General features: G+C 23.5%; 1 protein-coding gene across 1 annotated transcript in view; it reads right to left on the bottom strand.

Annotated features, from left to right (window-relative positions):
- LOC117176268 (proteasome adapter and scaffold protein ECM29) overlaps positions 1-13,385 on the bottom strand; it is a 73,476-nt gene that overhangs the window by 53,384 nt on the left and 6,707 nt on the right. Inside the window, exons 4-9 of the mRNA XM_033366435.1 lie at positions 11,724-11,842; positions 11,485-11,634; positions 6,496-6,774; positions 6,232-6,424; positions 6,070-6,155; positions 2,259-2,448 (exon numbers count right to left, since the gene is read on the bottom strand). Of these exons, the coding sequence (XP_033222326.1) occupies positions 2,259-2,448; positions 6,070-6,155; positions 6,232-6,424; positions 6,496-6,774; positions 11,485-11,634; positions 11,724-11,842 (1,017 nt within the window). The remainder of the gene's footprint in view (positions 1-2,258; positions 2,449-6,069; positions 6,156-6,231; positions 6,425-6,495; positions 6,775-11,484; positions 11,635-11,723; positions 11,843-13,385) is intronic.

The following is a 13,385-nucleotide window of genomic DNA, read 5'->3' as shown; positions in this document are numbered from 1 at the left end:
AACCAAAAAAGAAACAAATTTTCAACAAAATGTTCAAACTTTTGGCAAAAAAGTCCAATTCACCCAAAGAAAAAACAAGTTTTTAATCAAACGACTCGTTTTTTAATCAAATGAATTTTGAATTAAAATTGTTAGCAAAAGAGTTTAAGTTTCAACCAAACAATTTTATTTCTAACCTAAATGGTGAATTTTCAACTAAAAAAATCAATATTTAATTGGAATACTTGAATTTTTAACTGTAAATAAGAATTTTTACATTTTTATCCAAACTGTTGAATTTTGAACTTTAGAAAAGCAATTTTCAACTTAACATGTAAGTTAAATTTTCAATTGAAGAAATTAATTTTGAACCAAACTGATGAACTGTTAACGTTCTAAAAAAAAGACGAACTTTCCACAAAGTAAATAAATTTTCAAACAAAAAGTGTAATTTTGGAATAAAAAATATCAATTTTTAACCAAAAATAGAATACTTAAATTTTCTGTTAAAAATCTAACACATAACCAAGAAAAAAAGGATTTTTAGCAAAATAGTTCAATTTCTACTGGAATAGGTAAATTTTTAGTTCGTAAAATTGATTTTCAACGAAGTAGTTACATTTTCAAATACTAAATTTCTTGTAAAAAATTAATCTTTTTTTATTACAATTTGTATTATTTGGCTTAAAATTAAACTATTTTCTAGAAAATTCAACAATTTTATTTTAAAAAATTACACTTCTTGGTTCAAAATTAATCTGTTTTATTGAATCTGTTTTATCTCTTTTGGCTAAAAAATTTGTTAATTGAAAATTCAACTGTTTTGTTAAACATTCATCCTTTAGGTTAAAAATTCATATCTTTCAGTTGAAACTTCATATAATTGGTTAAAAATGTAATTGTCGGGTAAAAATGATCCCGTTTCGATTGAAAACTAAATTTCTAATTGAAAATTCAACTGCTTTGTTGAAAATTCGCAGTTTTGGCAAGAAAATTCAAGAATTTGGTAGAGAATCGAATCAATAAGTTGGAAATTGATATATTTTGTTAAAAATTCTTATTTTTTGGTAGAAAATAAATTATTTTATTGAAAAATCATATTTGTAGGTAATCTTTTAACTGTAAATTTAACTATTGTGTTGAAAATTTAACTGATTTGTAAATTAACATTTTTGTTGAAAATTAAACTTTCTTAAAAGTTCTTTTTTTTGGTTAAAAATTCATAATTTTATTCTAAAATTTGCTTATTTTTTTAGTTAATATTTTTATAACTGTAAATTTTAATATTTGATTGAAAATTTAACTGATTTGTTGTAACCTAACATTTCTGTTGAAAATTCATTTTCTGTGTGTATAACTTCAAATGTTCGATAGAAACTTCATCTTTTTGTCTTGGAAATTCAACAATTTAGTATTATATTCAACTATTTTATACAAAATAAAAATATTTTACAAAAAATTCACATTGTTCAAACTATTTAATTAAAAATTTATGTAATTTGTTGAAAATTCGTCATTTTTGGTAGAAAATTGATTTCTTTGGTTGGGAATTCGTCTTTTTGGTAGAAAATAAAATTTTTTTATTAAAAATCAAGTACTTTGTTGAGAATTCGTCTTTTTTCTAATATCCAACTTTTTATTTTATTTTGTATAAACACTTTTTTATATTACATGTTTTGTTGAAAATTCATCTTTTTAGATTGAAAGTTGAACTACTTTCTTAAAAGTTCATTTTTTTATTGAAAATTCAACTGGTTTGTTGTAAATTCTATTTTTTGTTGAAAATTCATATTCTGGGTTTAGAAATCTAACTGCTATAGAGAAAACGCGTCTGTTTGGCTTAAAAATTTTTACCATTTTTTCAAAGTTCGTCTTTTTTTGTAGAAAATTGATCTACTTGATTAAAATTCATGTAATTTTTTTTTAATTCGTCTTTTTTGGTAGAAAATTAATCTACTTGGTTAATAATTTAATTAATCTTCTTAGTTTAAAATTCTACTATTTAGTGAAAAATATTTTATTGCGAATATATCTCTTTAGGGAAAAATTAATCTTCTTGTTTGAAAATTCATCTTTTTGCTTAAAAATTTAACTGTTTGGACATTCAACTGCTTAGTGAAAACTTCATGTTTTTAGCTTTAAAAATCAAAATTTTTTAACCATTTTTTTTCTTTACTGGCTGAAAAATTTGTTTTCGTTAAAAATTCATCTCTTTCATGACTGCAATCATAATTTCCACTAGAACTCATAATTTAAACTGACTTCTTTCGTTTACTTACAGCTGCAAGAGTGTTAAAGAACTTTTCGAGTAGACTAAAATCCTTGTTTATCAAAGCGGGAATTCGTTGTCCTAGTTGGCCAACAATCGTGTAAGCCATTGGTTTATGAACTGCTTCTTCTTCCGAAATTAATTTCAATATTCCATTCAAAATAACAGCCGCTACTCGCACCAGAGAAGCAGAATTACATCTGAAAAGTTTTAATTAATCCTGTCAGGTTCCTACTACATTTTCAAAATTTCCTGATTTTTCCGTAACTAAATCTTTAATTGATAAATTATTAATTTATTATTCTCTAGGCTGACATGTAGCTTAATTTACTGAAAAAAGAGAAAAAGTGACCAAAAGTGACTAATGCTATTTTGAATTCAAACGAATTCAAAACATTCCATTGATTTCCGAAAAATTCGAGTGAATTTTAGGGAAATGAGAAACATTATATCAAATTCATAAAAAATATGAAAAAATTTGTTGAATTCAGTAAATCTGAAAAAAGTTTTGAAAAATTCAAGGAAATTCAAAAGAATTTGATAAAATGCCTGAAAGTGTAATGTGAGTTTGAAATTCAGGATGAATTAAGCATAAACTAAAAAAAAAATCATTGAATTGTGTGAATTTAGAAGAATTCAAATTAATTTAAATTATTTTGAAAGCTTTTAAAATTTTTCTAAATCTTGGAAATCATCAGAAATCCCTTGTAATTTTTTTAATCTCTTGAAACAGCCTTGGAATCATTTAAAATTCCCTAAAATAATGTAAACCCTTCGAAATGTTTTGAAATCCCTTGAAACCTTTCAAAACTATTGAAAATTCCTTGGAATTTAAAAAAATATTTTTTTAAATATATTTTAATTCCTTTGAAAACACATCAAATTAAATAGAGAAATCTATTTAAAATCATTGGAATGTTTTAAAATATCATAAAATCTTTAAAATTCTTCAAAATGTTTCGTAATGCCTTGAACTATTTGGAAGAATTCGAAATCCTACAAAAGCGCTTAATTATTGTATAAAAAACCTTTGCAAAATTTATAATAACATCTGGAGAACTTTTCAAATTCCTTAAAATCATTGAAATCCTCGGAAAATCCTTTTTAATCTTTTAGATTTTTTAAAAACATCCTAAAATCTTATAGGTCCTATTAGATCGTTCCATATCTTCTGGAATTCTAGAAAATTCTTTAAAATCCCATGGAATTTTTTGAAATCCTTTCAAATGATTTGAAATTTAATTTAAACTCCCTTGGAATGTTTTAAAATATCCTACAATCTTTCGTAATACCTTAAAATATTTAAAAGACTTTGAAATCCTATAAAAAATTATAAAATCGCGTAAAATCACATGAAATATATTTTGTGAAATCTTGACAATTTTATTATAATTCCTTGAGAGCTTTTAAAATCCCTTAAAATCACTGAAATATTCGGAAACCCATTTAAAATGTTATTCAGTCTCTTAAATTCATTGAAAATATTTTGATAATGATAATAATAAAATATTTTTAAATCCCGTGAAATTCTATCATATTTGATGATACTTCCTGAAACTTTCCTGAAAATCTAAAAAAAGACTTCAGAGCTTTAAGGATCCATTAATATTATTGAAATTTTCGGAAATCTTATAAAAAAATTCAAAATTTCGTATTTTTTTTAATATCTTGAAACCTTATAAGTCCAGTGCATTTCAAATTCTTTGAAATCTCTTCAAATAATTTAAATCGATTTAAAATTCATTGCAATCTTTTAAAATTCACTTAAATATTTGAAACCGTTTAAGATCTTTTAAAATTCCTTAAAATTTTGTAAAATACTCTAATTTCTTTTAAACTATTTGAAACCACTGCAAATTAGTAAAATCCATTAAAAATACCCAAATATCTTTGAAATCCTTTAAAATTTGTTAATATTCTTGGAAATTTTTTGCAAGTATCTTAAAAATTCCTTAAAATTTTCAAAAATATCTTAAAATCTTAAAATTTTTTTGAAATCCCTTCAAATTTTTGTAATAATTGCAAATTCCTCTAATTCCTTTCAAATATCCTAAAATGTCCAAATGCTTTAATACCTATGGTAATACCTTGAAATATTTAAATATCATTGAGATCCTACAAAATTCCTCAATTCCTGAAAATAAATTCTTTGAAATCCATAAAAATATTTTTTAATCTTGAAAATTATTCTAAAATATTGTAAATCCTTTGAAATCTTTCGAAATTCCGTTACCTAAAACTCTTTAAAATTCCTTGAAATTTTAAAGAATACCTTAAAGTCTGTAAAATTCTTTGCCTTCCCTTTAAACAATTGAAATCAACTGAAAAATGCTTGGAATCTTTGAAAATATCCTGAAATATTTAAAAATCCTTTGATACTTTTGAAACTTCTCGAGAATTTCTTCAAATTAAAAAACCAAACCCTACATGATTTTAAATCCCTTCAAATTAATTAAAACTGTTAAAAATACTTAGAATTTTTTTAAATACCCTAAAATATTTCAAAAGAATTCAAGAAAATTAGGAAAAAGTTGAATAAGCGGAATAAAACAGTGTTTCATATACAAATTTAAAATTATCAAATGAATTAATTTATCTTAAAAAAAAAGAAGTTTTTCTACTTTAAAAGATAACTCTTTAACAAAATACTGGAATTTTTAACATAATAGTTGAATATTTAACCTAAAAAGGCAAATTGCCAACAAAAAATTTTCGTAGTTTATATTTTAATAAAAAATAATTAAATTTATACAACAAAAGAAAAGAATTTCAAATAAAAAAGACGAATTTCCAAAAAATACAAATTTTTTATTTAAAAAATAAATAAAAGTTTATCTAAATTGTTGAGCCTCCAGAACAGAAGACAAATTTTTTTTACAAAAATTCAATTTTCAAACAAAAAATATGACTGTTCAACAAAAAATTAATGTTCCATGAAACTGATGTATTTTTACGCAAAAAAAAAAGGAAAAGTTCAATTTTCTGTTAAAAAATTAATTGTAAACCAAAAAAAAGAAGTATTTTCCACTGAACCGTTAAATTTCAAACCAGACATAAGCCTTAAAATATAAATCTTTGAATCAAAAGTTGAGTTTTCATTTTAAAAAATCCAGTAAACTCAGTAACATCAAAAATTGAATTTTTTAAGAAAAAAATAAATTTTTACGAAAGAAATTGAATTTTCAATCCAAAAAGACGAATTTTTTCAACCAAAAATGATGAATTTTTAACAAAATAATTCAATTCTGTACCAAATAGTTGCATTTTTATCCAAAAAAGATCAATTTTATACTAAAACAGATGAATTTGTAATGAAAAACAATTTTTTTTTTATGAGTGGAACTTTCATCCAGAAAATATTTCAGTTCATTTTTCAACAACAAAATATAAACTTCAAACGAAAAGTAAATTTTCTACGAAATAGTTAAGTTTTCAAAAAAATAGTATAACAGCTTCATTTCTAACCAAACAGTTGCATTTTTATCAAAACAAGATTTAATTTCTGCTAAAGCAGGTAAACTTTAAAATAAAAAAGACAAACTTTCAAAAAAAGAGTTAACGAAAAGATGCAATTTTCTATTAATTAAATTAAATTCTGAGATTCTCATAAATTCTCAGAGAATTTATTTCTCGGTTATATTATCGATAATATTCTCATTCTCGTTACCATTCTCAGAGTAATATAACCGGCTCAGAAATCTATCCCTGAATTTCGAAATATTTTTTCTCAATAAGCCTGACTTTTTCCTCATTTTCAGGATTTTCGTGAATTGTGGCCACCCTGGATTTTAGAAATTGTAATAAAAATGAATGATACCCACTGTTGAACGATGTTGGAAGTGAATTGTAACGCCAAGGATTTCAGTTTCGGATTGGTGTTACTTCCATAAAGAGAGTCAAATACAACCTGCGACATTAATAATTAACATATTAACAATGGAATTTTAATTGAAACATTGAAAGAAAAAGTTAATTTTGTCTACCTGAATGCAGGGAGGAATGATAAACCCTGCTTTTGTGACGCGGCAAAGATAATACAATAGTTTGAGACGAATTCGAGTACTGGCAGGCAATCTCTTCATCTCTTCTTTGACTTCCTGAGTAGCTAAGCCTTCAGTTCCCAAAAATAAAGAATAGAGTGGAGCAGCAAGTTGCATTGATGACCAATCGAGTGCACTGAAATTTCATATCCAAGAATTTCAGATAAAATAATTTAAAATAAGATCTTCTCAATGAAATAAACCAACCCAATAATTTTCTTTAGCTCTAAATCAGCCAAATTCGCAACGCTGAATCTTGTATCTGCCGCAGCAACAATTAAGTGAATAAGTATATCCGAGTCAGAGAAAACACCGGCACAAATGAATTTTAAAATTCCTAATTTAGTTTGTTCGAGTTGCTCTGCAGTTGGTGGAGTTTCTCCAATTACTCTTTTGAAGGCGTAGGTACTTAAGCCAGGAGGAACTTGAAATTTAGACCAGTCGATGGGTTGACCAGATTGTTGATTTTCTACATTTCCCACTGCCCTGTTTTTAAAAAACAATTATTTATTTTTATTATACAAGTAGTAGGAATTTACTATGTTCACAGGGATAGGCGACTTCTTTTTAGAAAAAGATCATTTTTTTAAAAAAGGAGAATTTTTTGTTTCTTTTAAAAATACCCGGCTAATGTACAAAAATTAATCAAAGAAGCACTTTTATAAGATTATTTTGTTGACTTATGCGATTTATAAATGGAAATATAAAAGTAATATTAATCTATGCACAAATTATATATTTTTTAGTACATATTATCTAAATATAAAAGAAAAACAAGGACAATTTTCTTGATAATTGATATCTTAACTTTAGAATTAATATATATATTTTTTTTGCATACATAATCAGTTGCATTTTTGTTCAAAAATATCAATTTCCGACGAAAAACACTTTAAAATCCCAAATTGTTAAAAGATTCTATATCTTGTTCAACTTATGATTTTTCTTTAAAAATTATAATTTTCGATGTAAATTAACAACTCAATTTTAAATTCTTCAGAACTTATAAATCTTCTTCCATACCTAATAATTGTTTAAAGAGATTTCAAATTCCGTTCATATTAAAATGATTTTTGTATAGAAACACCACGAAGTAGTATAAGGAGACTCCACTCTTGCGGAGAAATAAGAAATCGAGAAAATTCTAAAAATTCTTATTTTTCCTTGACTAATTTTTCATTAAAAATATTTAGTATTCAAATACCAGCATTTTAATCTTGTTATATTTTTAATATAGCATATTTTATAAACAGAATAAAACAATATTTTATATAAAAATTTAGAATTTTCAAAATTTTAAATTTATTTCAAACAAAAAGATGTCTTTTCTACTATAAAAGATGGCTTTTTAACAAAGCACTGGAATTTTCAACAAAATAATTTAAATTTTTAAGATAATAGTTGAATATTCAACCTGAAAAGACAAATTCCCCACGAAAAAGTGTCATAGGTACAAACAGAATTTGAAAACCAAAAAGACGAATTTCTAACAAATAAAGATTTTTCAGTCAAAAAATAAATAAAAGTTTAATCTAAATTATTGAACCTTCAAGTCAAAAGAAAAAATTTCTTTACAAAAATTGAATTTTAAAACAAAAAATATGACTTTTGAGCAACAAATTAATTTTCCACGAAACTGATGCATTTTTACCCAACAAAAATGAAATTACAAACCAAATAATTATTTTCACCAAAAAGGCGAATTTTCAACTGAAAAATTTCAATCTTAAAAAAATGGAAAAGTGAAATTTTCTGTTAAGAACTTAATTTTAAACTGAAAAAAGTATTTTCCACTAAACAGTTAAATTTCGAACTAGGCATAAGTCTTCAATCAAGAAAATAAATTGTTAACGATTTAGTTTAACTTTTACCTAAGTAGTTGAATTTTCAATTAAAAAAGATTAATTTCTAACAAAATAATTTAACTTTCAACCAAAGAGATGAATTTTTAACTTAAAATATAAATCTTTAACAAAAAAGTGATTTATTAAAAAATTTATTCAGCCAAGTCTTTCAAACAAAATAGTTAAATACTAAAGCAAAGAAGCATGATTTTTAACCAAAAAGTTGTATTTTCATTTAAAAAAAAAAGAAATTTCTTCTATAATATATAAAGTATTAAATAAAAAAGGTATATTTTCACAAAAAGGATGACTTTTTAACTTTCATCCAGAAAATATTTGAGTTCATTTTTTAACACCAAAATATAAATTTTCAACAAAAAGTACATTTTCGACGAAATAGTGAAATTTTCAAGAAAATAGTCGAAGTTTCAACCAAAATGTATGATTTTTTAACAAAAAATTTAATTTCCAACCAAACAGTTGTATTTTTATCCGAAAAAGATTAAATTTTTCTTCAAACAGATTCATTTTTAATGAAATAAAAATAAAAACGAATTTTAAAAAGATAGTTGAATTTTCATCCAGAAAATATTTCAGTTCCTTTTTCAACACCCAAATATTATATTTAAACAGTCGAATTTTGAGCCAAAAATTATGACTTTTTAACAAACTTGTTGAATTTTCAACTAAACAGTTGCATTTTTATACAAGAAAGATGTAATTTCTACTAAATCAGGTGAATTTTAAAATCAAAAGGACAAGATTTAAAAAAATATTTTAATTTTCTACCAGAAAGTTGCAGTTTTTATTCAAGAAAAATTAAATTTCGCCGAAAACAGTTGAATTAAACAAAACAACTTTTTAAAAATAGTTGAACTTTAATTCAAAAAATCAAAAAATTGATGTCTTTTAGAGAAAATTATGAAATTTTCAATCAAATAATGAAATTTATAACAAAAAGGATAATCTTCAGAAAAAAGATATTGCTAATTTTCAATATGCTAATCTGAAAATATCAAAGTTTTTAACTTTTTCTATTTTCGAAATTTTAATAATTCTGTTTTAATTCCTTTGAATTATAATAATCGAATTTTAGAAATTGTATTTGGAAAATATTTCATTTTTAACGGTTTGAACTTGTCCAATTTTCAACATTTTCTTATAATCTTATATCATTGAAATTCGTGATTCTTATATTTAAAATAAAATGGTCTCATTTTGTAATCTTTAAATTAGAAATTATACTATTTCCAAACGTTTCTAATAAGATTGTCTAATTTTTTTAATTGACTAGAAACATCAAATCTTCTATGCAATAGAACAACCTAACCTACAATTGTCCAAAACTTATGAATCTTCTGTGAAATCTAACAATTTTTAAAATAAAAATATTAATTTCCGACAAAAAACAATAATACAGCACGAAATTGTTTTAATTCGTGATTTTTATTTTATATAAAAATAATTGGGTATAGATCTAATGATTTTTGTTTAAAAATATTCATTTAAGGTGAATCACACCAATATAACCTAAAGTTGTAAGTCTTCTTTGAAATAAAAAAATATATATTTTTTAATTAAAAATACCAAACACAAATAGAAGATTCTAAATCTTGTTCAGACTAAAATAATTTTTGTTTAAAAATACCATTTTCTTAAGATAAAACAACATAACCTAAAATTGTTCAAAACTTATGAATCTTTTTTGAACACGATTTTTAAATAAAAATTCCAATTTCCGAAAAATAACACTAATATAATTTGAAATTCGCCAAGCTCGTGCATTTTATTATTTGAGAGAAAAATCATTAGATTCAAATCTAAGGACTTTTATTTAGAAATACAAATTTAAGGTGAAACACACCAACATAACCTAAAGTTGATAAAATTGTAAATATTCTTTGAAATTTAAAAAAATTTGTATTAAATAAAACAGAAAAGTATTCAAAGTATTGTAAATCTGTTTCCAAATATAATCATTTTGGTTTAAAATAATCGATTTTCTAGAAAAAAATCCGTTAATATAATATTAATAATAATTAATAATAATAAATAATAATATTAATATAATATTCTTAAAAACTCGGCATCTTGATGAATCTTGTTAAAAAATACTCTTAAGCTTCAACGTTCAAAAATTTACAGGAAAATTAAATTATTTGGTTGCAAATTAACTTTTTAATTGAAAATTAAACTATTTTGTCGAAAATTTGGTTGCAAATCAACTTTTTTGAACAACCATATTTTCGGGTTAAAAATTCAAAAATTTTGTAGAAAAATCTTTTTTTTTTTTCTTAAAATTTTAAACTCTTGATAGAAAATTCAACTTTATGCTTTAAAATTCATCAGCTCGATTACAAAATAACTTTTTTCTTGCAAGTTTGTATTTTTTTAGTTAAAAATTCAAATGTTTGGTGGAAATTTTATGTACATCATTGAAATTTCATCACTTCTAATAGAAATTTAATCCCTTTTGGTTAAAATGGCATCTTTTTAATTTAATTAGTAGTTTTAATTTCAACTACTTGGTTAAAATGTAAACTACTTTGTTAAAAATTAATTTTTCTGTTGTGTTGAAAAATCAATTTTTTGGAGAAAATTCGTCTCTTTGGCTTCAAAAATCAACAATTTCGTAAAAAAAATTAAACTAATTGATTATAAATGAACTATTTTGTTGCATATTCGTCTGCTTGTCTTAAAAATTAATTTTTTAAAGTAGAAATTTCGTCTTTTTTGGTTACAAATAAAACTTTCATTTTTTTATTTAAAATTTTAATATTTTGAGGAAAATTAGTTGTTTTTTTTTTGTTAGTTGAATTAAACTGTTCTTTTATTTTAATCTTAAATCGTTTTTGGTTGCAATATGACTGAATCTTTTTAGATTAAAAATTAAACTACTTCGTTGAAAGTGGAACTACTTTGTTAAGAAGTTATTTGAGCGGTTAAAGATTCATAATTTGGGTTGAAAATGATTTTTTTTATATACAAAATGGAACCGTTTTGTTAAAAAAAATTTTTACAGGATATTCTTAAAAATGTATTAATTATCACCATCGAATTACTAAATAAATGAATAACACTAAAAACATATCTTACTCCATGAACTTGAAAAATAAGTCAAACAAATTTTAATTTTATTTTCATATTTGAATTTCAATGCATATTAAACATATTAATATTTGTAATAAAATATGTTTTTCTGATATTAGTAAAAATGCTAGAAAGAAGATTGATTTAAATAACTATAAATCCACAACTTTAAAAGTTAATTTTACAAATAAAAAAAACATTGTTATTTAATTTTATATTGCAATTTACAAAAAAAAATCTCTGACAACAAATTTTTACTCACCCATAGGGCAATAACAGCATATCGAGCATAAAATTAATTAGTTGTTTGGCTACGTTTGGTTTGTCTTGTAAACCAAGAAAAGCTCGTCGTTTATCTGGATCCATTGGAACTTTTATGTGGGCCAATGCTGGCATTATAATAAGTAGCAAGCTGAAAAAAAATACAAATGAATATGTCTCACTCATAATTGGTACTCAATTATATAGAAAGTTGAGTGTATTTTTATTATTGCTAATTACCTATCTTGATGAGACAAGGGCTTTCCCTCGATGGCGTTTAAAATACAAGGAACCAATTCAGCTTGTTTGTTTATGTCCATTCGAGGATATCCCAGTTTTATGTATATAATAGTAAAATTCTGAAAATGTTGTTAGAAAATTGGATTCAATAGGTTCATACAAATAACGGATATTACAGGGTGGCCCACTATGACTTTTTAAAAAATTCAGGATATTTCTCAGGGCATTTCTTTGAAATAAAATACTGGTATTTTCAACTGAGAAAGGTTAATTTTTAACCGAATAGTTGAATAATAATAATAATAATTTTCAACAATACAGTTCAATTTGTGTAAAACGAAATAGTTGAAATTTCAAGCAAAACAGATTTATTTTCAACATAAAAGTTAAATTTAACCACATAATTGAATTTTTAAGTGAAAAGAATGAATCCTTTAAAAGATAGTTGAATTTTCAACCAAGAAAGATGAATTTTACACCAAAAAACATGATTTTTCAATAAAAAGCAGCCTCCTGTCACCGAGAGTTGAAAATGACCCATGTGTTGAAAACGGCCATGCACAGCCGTTACAAACTCTTAAAAATGTATCAAGAAAACGGTTTATTTATGTGATTATTGTGAAAATTACACGGTGGATTTTTCTAATAGTGTTTTTCTTTTTTTTTATCGAATCAATTCCATTAATTATCGCTCCGGTATGAAAATCAGGTTATAAAAGTGAGTTCAGAGAACACCTGAAAATCCCGAATAAAGGAGTTAGAAGCTTTTTAATAATATGAACGATCTGAGGAGAAATGGTTTCGGCTTTATTTTCAAAGAATAATTTTACGTGTAAAAAAGTTTAAAATTTAGGTTAAAAGAATATGGAAGACTTTGAGACCATTTTTTTTTAATTTGTCAAGATTCACAAATTTTTTAGGTACGCTGAATTTTGTCAGGTTGTGGAAAAAAGTTCTTAAGATTCATGGGAAATGTTTAAATGATTGTTTTGTAAAGAATTTCAAGAGAAAATCGAAAACATATCACACAACCTTTTGAAGTATTTCCTAAGATCTTTAAAAAGTATAAAAGATTTATAGGCAAAATTTTGCCATATTATATAACTTTATAAAAAATTTGAGTAAGTTTAAGAGATATTCAAAAATTTTGAAACGATGCCAAAATAATTAACAAATTTTTAAAGAATTTTGTAAAGTTTCACGAAAATGAAAGACATTTTTTCAGGTTCCTAAGAAAAATTAAAATAATTTTTAATTAAAAAAAAATTAATTTGAAGAGATTATTTAAAAATATTTTAGAAGATTTTAAAAATAGACAAAGAAGAATCCGAAAGATTTTAAGGCAATTTTTTAATTTTTCAGAATAAATGAAAATGCAGGAATAAATGTAATAATTTTTAGAAATCAGAAAGTTTAGATTCTTTAAGAGAAACATACAAATTTTAAAATATTTTAGCTTCGTTGCAAAGTCTAATTGATTAAAAAGATATCACATTTAAGAGTTTGTTATTTTATTCTAATAGAAAAAAATATTTTAAGATTTATCATATTCCTTGTTTGTCATCTATAGATATAATAATTATAATTATTATATAGTAGCATTATATTTAAAAAAAGGCAATATATAAAACAAATAGTTCATCACGATATTTAAAATTTTTT

The sequence above is a fragment of the Belonocnema kinseyi genome, chromosome 7 (genome assembly GCF_010883055.1).
Source record: "Belonocnema kinseyi isolate 2016_QV_RU_SX_M_011 chromosome 7, B_treatae_v1, whole genome shotgun sequence".
Lineage (NCBI taxonomy): Eukaryota > Metazoa > Arthropoda > Insecta > Hymenoptera > Cynipidae > Belonocnema > Belonocnema kinseyi.
Note: the sequence above shows the minus strand (reverse complement) of the source record. Positions and strands in the feature narration are given on the sequence as shown.